Source organism: Rhyacophila brunnea, unplaced genomic scaffold (assembly GCF_057557595.1).
Source record: "Rhyacophila brunnea isolate RB1 unplaced genomic scaffold, BYU_Rbru_1.0 scaffold_3, whole genome shotgun sequence".
Taxonomy (NCBI): Eukaryota; Metazoa; Arthropoda; class Insecta; order Trichoptera; family Rhyacophilidae; genus Rhyacophila; species Rhyacophila brunnea.
This window is the reverse complement of record NW_028232965.1, coordinates 29,334,894-29,355,730: the sequence shown is the minus strand read 5'-3', so window position 1 is coordinate 29,355,730 and position 20,837 is coordinate 29,334,894. Positions and strand designations below refer to the sequence as shown.

General features: G+C 33.2%; 1 protein-coding gene across 1 annotated transcript; it reads right to left on the bottom strand.

Moving 5' to 3' along the window:
• Nucleotides 1-4,758: 4,758 nt before the first annotated feature.
• On the bottom strand, nt 4,759-18,907 carry LOC147068195 (popeye domain-containing protein 1-like). Its single transcript, XM_085952621.1, has 5 exons — nt 18,396-18,907; nt 17,381-17,575; nt 15,978-16,198; nt 12,702-12,896; nt 4,759-5,148 (listed from the first exon to the last, which is right to left on the bottom strand). The coding sequence occupies exons 1-5, from the start codon at nt 18,905-18,907 to the stop codon at nt 4,877-4,879; spliced, it is 1,395 nt and encodes a 464-aa protein (XP_085808747.1). The 3' UTR covers nt 4,759-4,876.
• Nucleotides 18,908-20,837: the final 1,930 nt, after the last annotated feature.

Here is a 20,837-nt window from a genome sequence, read left to right as displayed (position 1 = left end):
ATTTTTTAAAATACTTTATTATGTACGGAAAAATATTGTTATGTTGTAATACATTTGTTTTTAATGAATATATTATCATAGTCTAACAATTGTATAACATGATAAGGCATGTCTTGTCTATCTCTGGTTCGGTAATTTTATTGTTTTTGATAGGTACTATGAACGATTTTTTTCTTCATAATAGATATTGTAAAAAAATAAGAATATGTATTTCATATTTCAAAAAGAATCATTTGATTGACCAATGCGATAAATTACTCCTTTGGGGAACTAATATATACGAAATAAAATAAATGTATTAATATTAATTCATGTATTCAATAAATATACGAAAATCAAACAAAACATAATAATTTCAGTGCTATACAATAAATGGTAACGTAATATTACAATCACAGCGAATGTTTATGTACAAAACCACCCATTCATTGCAAACTGTTGTGTGATAGGAGGGGGCAATTACTAACATTTACGTAACAATTATAATTAATAAGTAATAATAACATTTATCACAGCAATCATCTTACTTATCATTCTCAAGGATATTAATTGAAAGATATTTTTTTATAAATTAACTGATACATTTGTCAGGTCGTAACTATTGTAATGTATTTTGCAATACGTATTGTGATAATCGAGATACAATTGATTTGTAATTTATAATAACAACTCACATTGTTTTTTGTATTCTGAAATAATTTGTGTAAAAGAATCACTGAAAATGTGTATTTTTCAATCAATGTATCCTGTATGCGCCGACAACTGGAAGCACCCAGTGGAAAATACGATTATTGCAATTTGGTACATTTTTTTTGATAATTTACATATTCAAACTAACAATTTAAAATAAATATTGTTATAAAATATGATTTCGTTAAAGGATCCCATTACATATTATTTTATTAAATTTATTTTATTAATTTTTTTCTAATGTATTGAAAATATTTTTATATAAGTACTTATAATTTATTTAAAAAAATCGATTTTTAACAAAAAATAAAAAAAATAGTAGGTAGGTAGGTATAACTTAAAATCCATTTTAATATATTATATCAAATCTCATTTCGGCGTGGTCATAATATTATTGACACTTGATAAAAACTTCAAACTTAAAAACTTCACTTCAAAAAGGATTTGACGTTATTTATAACATGTTATTTAATAATGCTATTTACGCTTACGTATTTTTCCGCTAGGCGCCTCTGGTAGGCTAAGTACATATTTAACTTGAAGATTTTTTTGGAATATTTTTTGATATTTCTTATAACGAAGATATTTTAAAAGGTATAAGTACCAAAATGCTATGACGAGATTAAAAAAAGACTTCGAAAATGCTTAAGTTGCTTGCAAAAATATAAAATGGTTTTATTATAATAATACTATGACCGTAATATTTGGCAGTCAAATTTAGTATAAACTTAGTAAGGCGTTTGGGCATGGAATACAATGTTTCCGTATGAAATGCTTTATAATATTTCTATATAATATTATATTTTATGATATAACAATAATGTATGAAGCTTATAAAGACACCGATAGATTATTAATACATAACGTATAAATGTCTGCGATATGAAAAAAATGGATAATAAAAATTATTAATTATTTTTAACTAGAATAGTAAAAAACATTACACTGAATCTATTTAGTAAAAATATTTAAGAATGTAATGTGCATTTAATTATATGTTTACTCGCAGAAAAATGATCTTAATATAATATTCTATACAATAAGACCTCAAATAATATTACATAATATATATATATCCACTCGATAAGCGAAATTTACATTAAAATAACGCCGGTAGATTTCCATTTAGATTTTTTTCAGGACATGTCTGAGAGTGAAAGTGTCGTAACTGAATAACGCATATTTTAATAAATGGATATGCCTGTCACTGTTTTTATTAGCTATATGTTTACTTGGGTATGATTATTGGACTGAGAGTTGTTAAAGTATTGCTAAGTATGTATATCAAATAAAAGCGAATGCGTTCCATTCGAGGTCATTATTTTTTTTAAAGCTTATCACTTGGTATTCACCACACATTTTTTTCCATTTAATTAACCCCTTTTTACATTACACAGCTTCTTTTCTGTCTCAACTTAACAGTATTGAAAATAATTGCAACATTAAGTATGTACATAAAGTCAATCGAAAATTTTGGTACCATTATTTCATAGGCCCCAAGACCGCCTCGAAGATGATGGGCGAACAAAATCAAAATAGACGTTGTGAGGCGTGTAACCGTCTGGAAATAGAAAGAAAGCTCTGGATAGAAACGCCTGGAGGATGATTGTGCAGTCGGTTATGAATCTGAATAGTCTGTAACGCCAGGTTGGGTAAGTAAGTATATTTCATACAACGCACAATATTAAAACAATCCTTATAATAAGTGTGGTGAACAAACACCATGTGATAAACTTATTTGTAAAACGATTATGAATAATTACCACCAAGTAAATGCTGAATCTCTTAAAAAGATGTAATTAATATTTTTTGTAGTGACTGACAGAGTTGTTATTCACTTACGACACTTTATCTTTTAGGTACAGTATATAGCCGAAAAACTGTTTAATACAAGAAAACATTTAGTATCGATCTTTTTTGTTGGAATGAATGTTAGTCTGTGGAAATTTAATACAGTTTATCGATTTCTTTAAAACCAATATTATATCGTAATGAATGACATCGAAACTAAACTCCAGTAAAGGACTTTTGATGGTTGAATTAGTTAAAGTGAATTCAATAAATTCCATTAATTCATTCATTACCATTTGATATATTGAATAGAGCAATGTTTTGTCGTTTTATTACATTTAATATTATATATCATTCAATATTACTTTATCTTATGTAACCGATTAATAAAGAGTTTTTGCGTAGAATAAGAAAATGGTTGCGGATTTTGAACTCTTTGATTTAACTAAAAGTACATTGTTATGCCTAAAAGCTTTTGAACTCTCTAGTTCTTTGGAACATCGATATGACAAATGTACCTAAGTAATAGAAATACAAATATAAAAACATCACGACATCGAATTATTTTCTTAAAATCTATAGATCATATGTAATAAAGTCTGTCTTAATTTGCAAATGTATGCTGACTCTTTGTAAAGAAAAGAATCTTCAGTATGTATTGCAGCATTGGTTTGGTAAATATTACGTTTCATGTTTCGGATGTATTCAAGATTTTTTTCTTAAAAAAATCCCCGAGAGTTAAATAAGCAAACAACGTAAATTTAAATTTAAATTTTTGGTTCGTACTTATGCCTATTAAGTCACAAATAAGTCGATTTAAAAGTTACTTATGAAAGGAATATATTTTAAACCTTGGAAAGGATTTCCTAAATTGAGCTGAACACACAATGTACCTATAGATCTGCAATTTTTGTATTATGTGCATTGGAATATAATTATTTAAGTTTATATTTTTATACCACAAATTGTTTAAAAAAATAAACGGATTTGCGTATTTTTTATCAAAAAAATGACACCTGTCGTAAATATACTACGTGCTTAATTGAACCTTTAATGATTTACAACTTCAACAAAAAATCATGTATACATTCATGACACTGTCATTAACTTGAAAAAATGGGTAATGTATTACAAGATTATAATATATGATATCTCAGGTTATTAAATATGTTATTATCATACAAATTATAGCACACAAATAATCGGTTTTATATGTGCTGTAATTAAAAAACAAAACAAATTAGCGAATAATTGCATACATTTTTTTTTATTTCGATAACAAAATTTTAGTCAAATTTTCTGTAACTATTTAAACTTTGGTATTGTGTTGTATTAAGAAAAAAATACACACCATACTGATCCATGACAATTTAATTTACGTATTTGGTGAAAGGTATGAATATTTAAAAAAAAATGTGCTAGTATACAAATAATGTTCAACAAGTTTTTTTTAACGAAATACACTTTCTTACGTAGGTATACAAATATTGTTCAAGAAGTCTAACTTTAGATTTATTAGAAAAATAACATTTAACGGAATTAATTTTGTTGAAATAAATAAAAATATAATATGTATAATTTATTTTCTTCCAAATTGAAGTTCATCGTTACAGTTAAAGTTTTTTTATTTCAACAATATTTGAGAACAGGGAACATTTATATATGTATTCTACAAACGACACCGCCTGTGCTTAAAAGCCACGAAGACTTATCTAAGAATAAATTACCAATAAAACAATTAGACCATTAGTTCGTTTATGATATAAAAAATACAATGATAATATTATGAATATTTAAAAAAATATGTTGATCGAAATCCTTAGATGATAATATATTTGCCATATATATCTAATCGGATTATAGTTAATTCACATTTACACGTATAATAATATTATTAGCTGTCGTGTTATACGTTTGGCAATGTCTTACTATGGAAGTGTTTGTTTTGCTTAACATAATATTTATTATTTCGCCCTAACGATAAATTTAAAATAGTGACGATCACATACCCGTACATACAAACTTTCGATGTAGATGATTTGCACTTCGATAATAATAATATATTATAATGATCTTTTTACGCGAAATTTTATTTGATATTATTAAAATATCCACCGCACAATTGAAAGCTCTCACTATACATTTTTTTTACATAATATTACGAATTCTGATGAAAAGTGTCGTTGGGCACTGCATAGCTACAAAACATAGTTTATTCGTCGAATTGATGCACATTTTGTTGTCACGACGCCTGATGGTAAATGTCGTTTCGTGGGGGGTCGCTTATTTCTCAAGAGCGATGTTTCGGCGAAAGTGTCGCCATGGGAACTTCCTCCGGAAGAAGGCGCCTTCGGGAAAGAGGGGTTCCTCTGAAGGAAGTACCCCCCTCCTCGCGTCACAAAGCAGAGTCGTGGGGCTCTGCGAACTTCACTTCCCGGTTCTTTCGGAAGGAGGCGGTTTTCCTGAAGGTTTTCTTCGGAGGTGACAAGAGAGGGGTTGTTGCAGACGGGAAGGGGAGGCTAGATGAAGACGCTTGCGTCATCAGCTGTGAATGTGACGGCAGGCGGGGTGGCGCGGCGCCAGGGCGAGAAGTGAACGGCGAATTCTGAGGGAATTGAGTTGCCACCGGTCGCCACTCTTGCTGGGGCGCACGCGCTGGCGAGAATCCTGAAAAATGTCAAACATTATAATTAACAATCGTTTATAGATTTAAGTCTGACACGTATTACAGGATCTTGATAAAATCATCAACAGCCAAGAATAAAGCCTCATGACTATGTTTTTAATTTCCAGGTTTATAAATTTTTTGGTACACCTATTGAAAGTTTTAATTAAAATAAAACATAACCATTAATACCTAGTTATTTATCACTATGGCCGGTTTCGTTCGACTCTATTGATAAAGATGTACAATTTTAACGATTACAATATTTATTGAAGAAAATATAATTAAATACAAAATTATGAAAGCTTTTCTGATCAAAAAGTTCTTTGAAGAATTTTGCGTTTAATTATTGTCCATAAATCTTCAATAAGTAATTCTTAAATAGCTGTAAGATTTTATATTCTGTATTGGATAATAATATCCCACCGAGCGGACGTAGCCAGTCATGATGATAATTAAACTACGTGAAATACCTAAGTACTACATAGCTAAATAGGTAATCAACCATCTATTTGCATTTTTCTCTTAGTGTTTTCTAGGCGGTCACTCCAATCTGCGCACCGCTCCAGACTACCACCGCACACCACTGAACTGCTAGCTTCAGCACACAGATGTACCAGGCGTAAATACAAGGACGCCATTCTCCAAGCAAAAAAGGATCACTTTCGCGACTTTGTCACTACTGAGGGTGGCTCGGACCCCTGGGGTCCACCGTATCGCGCGATTAAGATTGGACTTCGCCCAACCAAGATCGTCAGTGGCATTGAGCAACCTCTAGGTCGTGGATTCACCAGTACGCAGCTTGAAATAGCCACGATTCTACTTGATGCCCTCATACCACAGGATGATCCTTCCACGGATGATACGATTCTTCACCAGGCCCGTATTGTGGCAGCGCTCCCATACCAAGTCACCTCTTCGCCATTGCCATCCGAGCATGAAATCGGTGGCATTTTTCAAAGCCTTCAGGCTGGGAAAGCACCTGGCTATGATTGTATTGACAATCTGATGGCCAAGCATGTTTGGGCTGTTGCAGTGCCAGAAATAACGTCTCTTTTCTCCGAATGCTTTTCCAGTGGTATTTTTCCGGATTGCTGGAAAAAAGGAATACTTAGGATAATCCCTAAAGCTGGCAGCCGCCCTCCCTATGACCCTAAGGCCTACCGCCCTCTGACACTCTTGCCTACATTCAGCAAGGTGCTAGAGCGTCTTATGTGCACACGACTTGAGACTCACCTCGCAGAGAATGCACCATTCTCCCCGAACCAATTTGGCTTCAGGCCGGGTAAATCCACTGAGGGTGCGATTCGAAAAGTTATCAACTACACTGAAACAGCAACAAGTAAATACGTACTAGGCATTCTTTTAGACATAGCGGGTGCTTTTGACAGTGCCTCCTGGCTATTAATATTGTGTAAACTTCGATTAAAACGTGTTCCGAGAGACATATATGTACTAATCCAAAATTATTTCAGCGACAGATCTATATTATATGATACCGGCAATACAATAATATCTAGGAAATCCACAATGGGGTGTCCCCAGGGACCAGTTCTTGGACCCCTCCTATGGAATATCCTTTTCGATGACCTTCTGTCGATCCCGCTTCTAAACGACTGCAGTATTATTGCCTATGCGGATGACGCGCTTCTTCTTGTGAGTGCGAACAGCCGCAATGGTCTTGAGCTAGCTGCTAACGAGGCTTTGGAAACCATTATGACCTGGGGTTTTACTAACAAACTCACTTTTGCTCCGCATAAAACAGAATCCATCCTTCTCAAGGGAGCAACCAACCTCACTTCAAGGTCGCCCACCATCCGTATGGGTAGTACTTTAGTTAAAGTCAAAGATAAGGTTACATATCTAGGCATTTTACTGGATGACAAATTATCATTTCTGCACCACGCCAAAACATCGGTTGCTAAAGCCAAAGCAGCTAACCATCGGGTCTCTTAGCTTACTGGAAGTAATTGGGGTCTTAAGTTCAGACCTCTTAAAATAGCTTACGATGCAAACTTCTTGAGTATCGCTGGATATGCCGCCAGCACGTGGTATCATAGATGTAAGTTATTGTCCATCCGGAAAACTCTTCTCAGCGGTCAACGCTCAGCATTACTTGCCCTCACTAAAGCCGCATTGATACGGTCCAAGTACGATCCAAGTAGACTTGGATAGGAATAATTAGTATGAAGATGTCTCATCAAAGTGACAGCTTCGTACTATTTATTCCTATCCAAGTGACTGCTCCATACTATTTATTCCTATCCAAGTTAACTTGGATGAGTAGGACGCGGTCCAAGTAGCTTGGGTAGGAATACTTAGTATGAAGATGTCACATACGAGTGCACTTGGATAGGAATAAATAGTATGAAGCTGTCACTTGGATGAGACATCTTCATACTAATTATTCCTATCCAAGTCTACTTGGATCGTACTTGGACCGTGTCAACGCGGCTTTAGGCTTATAAGACGACTTCTACCGACGCGTTGCCTGTCCTTGCTGGACTGCTTCCGTTAGACCTGCACATTCAAATCCGTGGTGCCACGACCGCCTTGCTCGGAGGTCTGGGGGCGGAGGTTGGCGGTATCTTTATATCGCCGCCTTTAGGACTTGAATCCATGAGCCGGTGCGCTCGAAAACTTATTGTACGCGACCTGGCGTATGACACGGCGCTGCGTGCGTGGCAGGGGCGATGGACCACTTCTTCCAAGGGCAGACAAACACATTTGTTTTTTCCTAATATAAAGTGGCGCATGGAGATAACCAGATTGACTCCAGACCATTGGACTTCTCAGTTCTTAACCGAACACGGTGGTTTTGCCTTCAAGCTCTGTCAGATTGGCCAAATAGAATCTCCGACTTGCTTATGTGGCGAATTGCAGGATGCCGATCACATCCTCTGGGAGTGTCCCCATATGTCGGTTGAAAGGGAAGAGCTTATCAAGTCGGTCCGACCCTCAGTTGGACCGGTCGGCCATTGCAACTTGGTATCTACGAGGGAAAATTTCTCAGTTTTTAAAAAGTTTGCGGCATTATACGGCGAGCGAGAAGGTCTTTTCTCATCGAGAATTGACCGTAATACATTATATGGAACTAGGGATCACGCACACTCTAGTGCACGCCAACCAAGGTCTTGGGAAGTTGCTCCTGGGACACATTCGGCACAAATTTGAACAGCGCCTATCGTTCGTTACGCCACGGTATACGCCTGCATAACGGATGTGGAGACGTGGCGGGTGGTGGAGGGAAAAGCAAGAGTGTTTTGAAAATAGTATAGCATATAAATATAAAAGAATACAATATTTCCTGAGCCTGAAAATAACGGTATAAAATTGGGTGTATACACTCTTTTTCAGTTTCAAAAAAACCGAAAAAAAGTTATGTCACCCACGACAATTTTAACAAATTAAAAATATATTTATTACTTTATTAATTAAAAATAATACACATAAATAATGTTTGCTTTCTTTTTTATGTTGTATGAAGTTATAAATAATATTTACATATACAATAGCTTACACAGTATTCTAATAAATTAGATTATTTTGGTATAGTGCTATTACTTTGATATTTGTATTCGTAGATGTGCATATATTATATTACTATATGGACAGTCAACGAGGCAGACTATTAGGCCTCCCTCATATGATTGATTGCGTATGAAACAAAACTACATGATGTAACTAAATATTACATGTTGACAACTGCACGAAATATGTCCACGTGTTTTGCATATCATGTTTAGCTAACACAAAAGATAATGTATTCATTGTGTGTGAACTGTTTTGTATGACATTATTTTATGTGAAAACATACCTAGTACCTACTTGTACTAAACGAGACGAAATTCTGGCTTAGAAAAACTAAATGTATTCAATGGAAATAAAGTGTATAATTTTATTTATTTTATGGAATTTGGCTATTTGCGCTTTTTTTCAGAGTCGAATAAAATCTGTATGTACATTACAAGTTAGATGCAGTGATTTCCAACTGATAACCGCGGAATCCTGATGCTCCGTTAGTAGTGCCAAGGGTTCCGCGAGAATTCTCAGAAAATTTTTGCTATTACTTAAAGGTTTTACATGAAAAAATGGATGAAGAAATACAATTTGATAAATTGAGTGGTCAGTAATGAGTATCGAAATTATAATTTACGGATTACTACCAGAGAAGTTTAGTACAGGTAGGTAGTTTATGCTTTATTAGGAGCTGCACATTATAATTCGGTAGTAAATTGAAGAATGAATGCAAACGATACAACTTTTGAGAGTAGACTCCGTGGAGGTACAAATATAATGATTTTGTTTGCATATTATATCCTCTGTGAATGTATTAACACATTTAACGTATACATATACGGAAAGGGAAGAGTTGCTCAAGTCGGTAAAACCAGCTGTTGGTCTCATCGGACCGAATGCCCTGGTCGCCTAAAAGGCCAATTCTGTTGCATTTAGAAAATTTGCGGCGTCATACCAACGTGAAGATTTCTTCACTTAGAATGTTCGGCAGTTTTGTATTAGCTTTTGTTACTTACTCCAATTTTTAATATTGCTTGTACGTGTTCATCTCTCTCGTGGGTACTCTTAACTTTAAGTCATTTAAATTCAGTCAACCCACATTTGAGTGCATGGCGACCCTAGTTGGGTAACTGCTCCTGAGACATTCCCAGTCATAAAAAATGATGCTTTACATCCAAACATGGGGTCCCGTGAATCGTGATACGCCCGATTAAGACCAGGTGTGATGCGGAGCGGTGTGGTTTGGTAGAGCCATTGACTTCAATGTATATATCCATTTAAGATAGCCACGCAGAAATAATAAAATGTATAAGATATTAAAATTATATAAAATTTGAGGCTGTAGATAGTAAGAGGTGGCAATTTGAGTCTGCTTATGGTCGACACTTACTTAGGTATAGGTACCTATCAATGCTTCACGCTTACTAATTATTTACACGTCTCTTTTGTTATTTACTCCACTGGATCTTAATTGGCGACATCTAGATTCTAAAGGTTCCGTCAGGCAAAAACGTTGAAAATCACTGAGATAGACTAACACGTCATTTATTATTAGTAATTTTAATGTTTTTTGGGTTGAAGCCATTATATTTTCATCCGCGGGCTCTGGGTTCGATATCAGATTGTGACGAAAAAAAATTATGTTATTCTACAATGTTTTAATGTAGGCACGCACTCTTCTACCCGTACCTCAATTCACCGTACGAGTATGCGTTGATATTTGGAGCACAAGAAGAAGATAAAAAAAAATATACTTAAATGATTCTCAATTATAATGTATTTTATGAGCTGTGTAAGTTTCATAAATATTGGTTTATTAGATTTTTGTTAAAATGGATGAAATAAATAGAATTGAAAATATTTTGAAATGAGAAAGAGACACTCAAAGTTTATATATTATATATATTATGTAAACTATGCAATGAGAAAATTGCCCACATCTATTTACGATGTGTTTATCATTGATTTAGATTTTATTTGATCTTGACCATGATTTAACTTATTCTTAGCCCACAATTGCTGTCGAACCAATGGCTAATACTATTGCTTTGCATAGAAACTTTTAACTTTTTGACTTTTTAGCCACATATTATTATGAAATACGTTTTATAAAAACTTGTTTTTATGTAATTTTTTATATTTCCATTTTACTTATAAAAATCTATATTGAAAACCTACCCGTAAAATATAGAACGTCTATATTATATTATATAGTTTATTATAAAATATCGAACATTGTTCAAAGTTAACTATGTAGATAAATAACTTGATTATGTCCACGTTTTTGTTTGTATTTGGATGAGGATCTACTGTGAATGTTTCAGATTGATACGAGTAGCATGAATAACATAAAGGTTAGTTTTTTGAAACAAGGTTGTATGGGGACTCTCATATTATTTAGAGCGATAGAAGAAGAAGAAACTCTGCTGAGTTAGTATAACGATGTAGTCTATACGTTGCAGAAGTTTCATTAATATTGATCAATTAGTAGTTTTTGAGTTAAAATGGAACGAACGGGAACGGAAAGACAGTTAAATTTAAAGTGATTTAAAGTTGATTTAGGTATTGATTAATTTCCTGGAAACGGTAAACTTATTTTTTTACGTTTAATAATAAAGTCATTTGATCGCAATATTTAAAATTTCAAAGAAAATGGAAAATAAATGAAAAATGATTTTATTGTTTTGATATTTCAAATGAACATGATATCTATTCGGCTGTCGCCGTACTCCTAGGGTAAAATGATGTAAACTGATGAACATTGTAATCTCCATTCACATTAAATAAACTAGAAAATACTAATGTAAACCATGGATTATCTCGAGTAATAATTGTAATTTAAATACGGTTAAAATATTTTTTACATTTGTTCTTTATAGAAAACTATAATGCGAAGTGAAATTGTCCAACACACTATCCGTGATTGTAGGGAGCCCACAATAGTAGGATATGACACCCAAGATACCTCGTAAATTGTTTATGTAAGTACTGTGGAATACTCAGACAATTAATTTATAAAATAAAAGCATTATCAAAGCACCTACGTGTTTCTTTTGTAAATCGTGACTAAATGAAATGTAGATTAACTTCATATGACCTTGCAATCTTATTAGCTAGAACATATCCATAAAAGTTTATGGTGTAGGCGTTCGCTGGACAGACTTTCATGAATTTTATACCTAAAATAATATAAATTCAATGAAATTAACAGTAACTGTCATTTATATATTATATTATTAATAAAATAAATTTTACTGTTGGAAACGTTCTCATAATTATAGAAAAACGTACATATACACACAAAATAATATTGCACCGTCGAAAATATGTTACTTTTATTCTCTTGGTAAATTTTCGTAGTTTTTACTTTCATTATTTTCGTGGACGTCGACAATTTATTTTTTATTGTCTCAGAATGCTAATGCTTGTACGTTTTGTAATTAAATTAAATTGAAGTTTACCATGCGATCGTTGGGAAATGTCCCTCTTTCTTAGGATTTATTGAGAACTCGTGTTTTCAATCAATAGTGTACGTACTTACTGAGTTAGGATACTATGTTACATTAAGTACATACTAAATAGGATTCAAACATGTAACCACTAAGTGCGAAAAGTTAAAAGTAATTTATTGTTAACATTTGATTATATCCCATTGAGAGTGTATAAAATGTTGTAATAAAATAAAATGTTCATAGCAACGAATATAATTAATGATAATATTATATAAGATTGTCGTGGCTTTACGTGTCTTCCTTCATGTACAAAAACATCAATAAACATAAATATATATCACGTCTTTTGAAATGGTAATAATCGATCATTTGAGAACAAGACCTCATTTACAGAATGTAGTTTAAAAACGTTTCATTTTTTTTTTTTAATGTTTTTTTCCTTTATAAATCGAATTTTATCGTTGATCTACAATGACGGGTAATTTATGAGTGCGTAATCTATACAAATAATATTTCAGTCATTACATTTTCCGTTGTATAATACCCTGGATTGAATTAATATGACTATAAATGAAAAATATTACGGTCAGTTGGATTAGCTCCGCGCCGTTCTCTGGCCCTCCAAACCAGCGACCGGACGCGTCCTCTGGCGCCGACGTCGACGGCGTCTGCCGACAGTGATCGCGGCAAAACCGGCGTCGTTGTGACGATCTGAGCTTCTGCGCCCGCCCTCTCTTGCTGCTCGTTCAGCGAATACAACTTATGCGTGATGTCTTTTCCTGGAAAGATAATTTACTGATTTATAACGACAATTCATACATATTATTATCTATACTTACGATTATAATTGCAGACTTGTCCATAAATAATATAAAGATATTTCGTTAGGGTAAATATTATTTGTCACAAAATCATGAACATACATGCAAATACTAAATAAGTTAATAGCACTCTAAAAACATCGATAATGTAACCAAATATATAAAAAAAACCTTTTATTAAGACGGAACATAGATATATAAAAATAAAGCTTAAATGGTTACTAACGTTATTAATTAAGTGAGTGCGTTTTTAAATTTTCTGTTTAATCATATAAACTTGACAATTCTATGTATTAATAAATACTTTTTTTGTATTTGATAGAAATACTGAATAAATATAGAATACTGAAATGTCATTTACACATTTCACATTGATTTCCATAGTAACGCACGTATATATTAATAATTTAGTTGCTAGGACCCCTTAGCAACCAATAATAGTGTTTTACTTTTAACGAATGTTTTTCGAAATAACTTTCCATACAAAACAGAAATAACTGAAAATGAATTCAATTCTGCTTAAAGATGGCTAAAAGTATTAAAAGAATGCAATTTTATCGTGTTCTGATATATTCTAAAAGTTTCAAATGTCTAGCTAGTCGGGAAGTTAAAAACCGATTCCAAGATTTGTATTGGACAAACAAGAAAAAAATTGTACTGGACAAACAAGAATACGAGCTAATAAAAACGTGGTAAAAATATGACACCATGACCATTTTAATGCTGCTATGGCATAATTTTTTTCCTTCCTAGAAAATTTTCAAAAGAATCAGATTGGATACATAATTTTGGCTTTTGTCAGTTTCGCTCCTGAATCAGATGTAAAATGTTTTTTTTCTTAGCGTAAGGCCTAAGTGGACGGCGTTCGGCGGGGTAGCAGCGGCGTGCGCAGCTTAAACGTATAACCGTGAGTGAAATTCCCAAAAAGACATTGTCTACGAACATTTCACACAGGTTTGAGTTGCACACCGCTGCCGCCCCGCCGAATGCCGTAAACTCAGGCCTAACGCTTAGTGTCAATCTTGCTATATTTATATTTTGTGTACTTATTTCAATTTTGGATTTAAAAAAACTTAAAAATACACCCTGCTAAAATAAAACATTGTCCTCCAACATAACTGAACAACATATTAAATTATTGTATTATCACCTGAAGAAAATAGTAACCAAATCATACAAATATAATTATCATTATCATCATGCATCAGAGCATTGAAGTAAGGTTCTGTATAATTATTATTTTTTCGGATGCTCTATGGTGCCGCTGTCAGATGTTCACAGCGTACAATTTGAATACGTACCACTGCCATACGTCATAATAATATGGCAATTAAATATTATTACAATACTTACTTGAAAATAAAATATTTTTTGAAATTCTTTCGTATAAATTTATTACTGTACAATATACAGACTATTAAATTTATTAAAATGTATAAAATAAGTGTAGGTATATTATTCGTTATAAAATTATTTTTCAACATAATTAAATGAAACGTTTAGCAAATTGTATTTGATTATTTATTACGGTTGGATTAAACTTTATTGCGTATTTAGATTTATAAAAATAAAGTTTGAAGCAGATAAGCTTGCGAAATGTCGTTTCAAAAAAGTTTTTACGATTTCAGAAAAGTTTGTATATGCCGCATAGGTATTACAATCGTATTTTTGCGAAGGCAGATTGTTTCACGTCAGATTCACTGTAAGTATGGCGTGCAAAAGTTTCACTCTCTCGGCACGTGTAACATAATATTAATGGCGATCATTCAAAAGAAATTCATTCATTTTATAATTCATTGAAATTTATTAACATTCTTACGGTAGTATGACAAAAATTTCACTGTGTCAAAGTGTTTTGCAAAAATGAATAGTTTTTTAACGCAGTGTCTCTTAACCCCATTGAAGTCATCGCCTCCTTTACCACATTACAATTTTTCTACACCCCCCCCCCCAAGTAAAGACAAAATTTCAATATTAGAATATTATTTTTGTGTTTTATGCAATGGATCTCTTAGTACAAAAAATAAATAAACATACAATAGGGAATGTGAGCATTTTATAAAAAAAACAAAAGTAGGTATTCAATGAGATTCCTGAACCTCATATTGTGGCGGCGCTATTTTTTTGATATTAGGTTCTAATTAAGTTAAATACAGCCTCAAATCTCAAATAAATAGTAGAGATTCATTATCGCGCAAGGTATCCAGTTTTAATGAAAATTGGTTGTCCTACAGTTCATCACATAGTTGAATTTCAACATAATTTGCCATCTTAACAATAATTCTTTTCGAAATTGTGTCATTGCTCGATAAAACTGAAGAAATAATCTCTCGCTGGTTTTGTCCGATATTTTACAATGAATATACCTATATGGTGATATTAATTTTTATTCATATAATATAATTATGTGGTGCACCAATTGATTTAATGTATAGGATAATCCTTAATCTAAATTCACGTAGATTTAATGCACACACATTTGATGACAGTTCGAAAAGTATTAGGTCTCATTCAATGGTTGACTTAATGATAAAAACGGTATGCAGCCAATGAGGTATCGACTGATTAGTATGAAAAGTGGTTTCAGCCAATGAGATTTTATACCGGGTTTGCCCAAACTGATAGTGAGAAATGTATGATTCTCGATTGTAAGAACGTCTCCATTAGTGAAGCGAAAAAATCAAACTTGATTGGGTGCTCCACATTTTGCAATCATTTGTACTATTTTAGAAGATAGATGGGATTGCATCATCTAAAAAATGCAGTGATAAACTCGCACACTCAGATTTCAGGGACGCTCCCCAAATGCTAAGACTATTAAAATGCCCCCTCTGATTTTTAAGACGTCCACAGAGAGCGTTTACGCCCTCTTAAGAAATACTACTCAAACGGCCCTCCCTTTAATTTATGAAGTGCTTTGGATGATAGGTAACACTGAACTGACGATGAAATAATGTTGAAATAACGAATACAATCATTTAAAAAAATAAATAAATCTTAGTTTAATTAAAAATTTACTACTTATTATTAGTTATTTACCTATAAGGCTATCGAGAACAATTTTCAACATCGGCCTGTGTCTGAGAACCCGTTCTAGTCTCATTCGAGGCCAGCAAAGATATGTGCAACTTTCTTCAGCGACAATTGTCACTTGGAAGACGTCATCAGACTGCTCGTGGTTGGCTTCCCACTCCGGAGAGTCCACAAACTGGTGAGGGTGGATCATGTGGAGGTGTGTTTGGTCACAAGACACTTTCAATCTGCAACAACAAATTCAGGAATTTTACTAAACATAACGTTAATATGAGTTTTGATATAATAAAAGATTTCGGAACTATTACTTTGCATTGTATATTTTTTCTTTCTTAATCGTTATCTAAAAAATATATTATTTATTGACTAAAAATCGAAAGAAAATGGAATCTTAATATAAGTACTAATTTTTATTATGTACAACTTGTTTCTGCACATACTTTTTAATATTAATGCTAGTTTTAATTCAGACGTATTATAATAAATTCTTAATATAAATATAATTCCTATTAAATAATAGGATAGCTGCTAGATAACACGACCATCGGTGTGAGAATATCGAGTTTCAGAATATGTGGGTGCGGATTCGATCCTGCGTCTGGTGCATCCTACAATGTATGTTTGAATCATAACCGAGTAGGTTGAAAGAATAATAAACAACATTTACTTATGTAGCATTACTCATTGGACAATCTGAGAAATATACGTTGTATTAGAATATTGTTGACTGCGCCCAAACTGCGTAGATTCAATAGGCGTAGATTCAAGTTCCATAAGGCACACATATTTTTCTATTATATTCTGATGTTCTTATAAAATTATACAGGATACTAGATTTCTATGACAATTATAACAGTGTTAAAATCTTGTGAAGTCATGATAAAATAAGTTTTCCCTGTTGTATTCTTGCGCCGAATGGGATAATATTGAATTGGTAGTAAAACTGCCATTCGATACCCGCACCATGCAATGTCCAAACAAAAATCCTAAGTAGTCCCCAGTCAGCTATAAATCGATTTTGCAGCTATCGTCACCCGTTACGACCCAATGAAAAAGAGGCGTTAGAAAACTGAAAAAACTTTGTATGTATTGTGTCCTTATTTTATAAATAATTATACCGGACATTTTTGATGGAAATGAATTGAAAATATTTAATTTTTAAAAAAATATAAACTGTTTTCAAATACCTACATACTATTCAGTATTATTGTCCATATCAATTCCAGACGTATATGGGTAAATGCAAGATATACGTAATTATTGCAATGTAACTTATGGAGAACTTGATGATAAAACGCTGCTAGTTCAAATATCAAATTTCAAACATCAGAGATTGTTTTGTTAGTTTACACTGATGATGAAAAATAGCATCAGCAAAGTATAACGGCAAAGAGATATTGTTAACTTACTTTCCTTTGAGAAGTATTGAAAGCCTCTCATCTGCAGGAGTCACTCCTTCCACTGCGTAAGGTTCTCCAGGTTCCAATCTCATGATGCGAGCCTCTCTTGCCAATTCTTTAAAGTGCTTTTTACTAACCTTCAAAGGTTTGAATAACCTCAGAAATAATTCCGTTAATTCCAAAGAAAGAGCCGGTGGTAGAAAACTGAAAAAAATAAACTTTTAATATATATATGATTATAATATACTAGTTACTTTCTAGTATCATAATAAAAATAACAATAGATCTTCTGGTAACTAGATAATAGTTATACCTATATCATTCATGTGTATTAATATTTATTAAATTTTATTTATTATGTTTACAATAAAATTATATCAACGCTTAATATATTAGCTAATATTAAAGTAGGTTGATATATAAATAATTATTATTATATCGAATAACATAATATTATTCTTTTTTGTGACCATCTCCGATTATAATATGATCGTTAATGGACTCCACAGAGTCATAATACATATATTAGTAAGCTATTACATAGCAAAAGTTGCTTTGATATTGTATATATATTTTTAGTTTGGTATTAACCGTCGGTTTTTAATTAAATAAGAAATTTATGGCATAAAATACATTGAAGTATTCCTCAGATACTGGTTTAATATTATGTATCATAAGTAAGAAATTATTTAAACATAAGGACCGTCCATAAATGACGTAACAGGATTTTTTGTATTTATAACACCCCCCCCCCCCCGCAAAACTCCGTCACAAAATATTTTAGTCCCCCCGTCCAAAGTATGTCAAGTTTTGAACTCTCCCCAGTCATTGAAAGCGATCAATTTTAGTACAATGTTCTCACGGAATCTATCCATGAATAACGCCACGTTATATATAACCCCATATCATCTCCGTCACAAATCATCAATTTATATAAGAGCCGTCCCATCTATAGGGTGTAATGTCATCTACGGAAAACCCTTAAATTGACGTAAGATAATTTTAATTTCAGTTATATACTCACCGTATGATTAGAAGAACAGTATGTACAGAATTGACTATAACTAGAATGATATTCCAGGCTAACACATCAGGAGCACACAGTTCTGTACCAGCCCACGCAGCCAATAGAAGGAATCCTGCCGCAGCAAGTGCTCGTACGATCAAGATGCTCTGCTTAAAACTCTTTGGGATCAAAAATGCAACAGCAAAACATAAGTTCGCCGCTTGGAACAAGTCCTGCTGAGCGTCTACCCACTTTGCACAGAACCAAAAACCGAACTGAATACTACTATTACTTACATTCAATAATTCATAATCACTTATGTTATAACTTGTATAATTTGCTGTAGAGTTTGCTAAGTACGAACTATTCCACGATAAACTGTCATCACTGTTTGTCCAGTAATTCGGAAAATACTCGTCGGTAGTATTTTCCGCATACGCCGATGTGAAGTTCGTCGCGTTTCCCGGCGCCGTGAAGTTGTTTTCTAAAGGCTTCGATGTGGATGTCGACAGCGAGAGATTTTGACTCATTGTAGGGATGGCGGCCGTGATTGTTGGCCTGGTAGTGGAGTCCGCGAAGTGGGGCGGCGCCTCCACTGGTGCGGCGCCGCGCGTCACACCATCTTGGGGCGGCCGCGACGGTTCGGTGACCGAAGAAGCCTCGCTGGTGCCCCCGGTGCTCGCTGGCGACGGACTCAATGACGGTGGCTCCGATGTGGTTATGTTGAACGCTTGAAGGAAGTTTTGAAAGGAAGGCCTCGACTTTATCATTAGAGTCTCCATTACAACATCTGATATCGCGCGGTGTAGGCGTTATCGATCTGAAATAAATAAAATAACTTATTACAATACTGAATAAATGTAAAATAATTAATATGGGTTATAAGTTAGAAAATCAAGAGAACTATTTATCAAATAATATGTCCCGATAATCTGTGACATACTATTTAAGTACTCTGGTTTAATTATTAGGTATATAATTATCCACTTATAAAATTCAATCAGAAAAAAAGACTTTCCTTAGATCTAGCCATGCTAAAAATGTAAGTTTAAGAGAAAAAAAATATTTTTGCTACCAGTATACTTTCCACATGTAATATATGATATTGTTAATGTAATGTATTTACTTTTGAATTTGTCAACAAGAACTCATGCCTTTCATTTTTACCAAATTAGCAATGGTTGCTTGGGAAAATTTATAAAATTACCCTGAACTTTATTTAACATGTCAAACTCAAAGCATGGGTAATAAATATTTCGTATAAATTTATTAGCAGCAAACACGTAATCTAATATTGATTGCAGTAAATTTGAATATGAAATGTGCATTCGCTTATGATGTGAATTGTTAGCTACCTGCGTATCATTAATAACATAAATTTGAACAATTATTTTCCTACTTGACACTTCGTCTACCTGCCCTATTTCCAAACAGGTTTAAATTTAGATATAGATTTATGTTGACTCACGGAAAAATTGTATCATTATGAAACCCTTTTAATCTAGCGAATATTAGTTCTATTTTATATCTTGAATGACAATTATAAAACAATGTAATTTATAGATATTATATTATATCAACCTATGATTTTATTGGTTCGAAAAATATTGTTAAAAATGTGTAGGTAGATACTAGTATATTTTTAAATTTCCTAAAAAATTTTACCACTATATTAAAATATTTCTTCTTATGTTACAGCAATTAGAAATTTCATTAAATATTCTTGACATTAACAACGAATAATGATAAAGGGATAGTGAAGCATTATTAATTAAATTAATATGTGTTACTGGAGGCGATTATGAATGATTTCATGAATGGAATAAGTCGAATTTCTCCGTATTTCTGCGTATGAAAGTCAAATACAACCGATGCAAAATATTATGTTTGCAGATAGTTCTGCAGTACTTTGGCCATAAACAAAGAAAACATTGTGGGCTAGTGCAGAAGAGGGACGTCCTAATCAATTGTGAAGTTAATGGAACTACGGGTCTCTATAACTTCAGCTATGCGGACGGTGAAATACTGATATCGCTGGACCGATATGATGACTACATTTGAAATGAGTGACGGTCATCAACATCCAGGAATACGAAAATGAAGAGTTAAGGCCATACCTTAGTTGAGACACGGTCTAAAAAGATCGTCGCTAGGCGATGCGCGGATTGCGGGTCGCGGGTGCAAATGAGGCATGTCAAACCAAATATAGTTTGTCTTATAAATCCAACATGTGTCCATTTAATGTTCTGTTTATTGTTTTATCAGTAACAATAATAATATATTCATTGACATGTTTTCTTTTTAAAGTAAATGGGTAACGTTTTGTCATCTTTACATGATTTAAGAATTATTACGGCCGTAACCATCACGAAGCAAAATGACGTGTTTCCAGCTCTATATTCTCTCTCCGAATGGGAGCGAGTGCAAAATTTCGTCGCGCCTATGGTTGAAAATTATTTG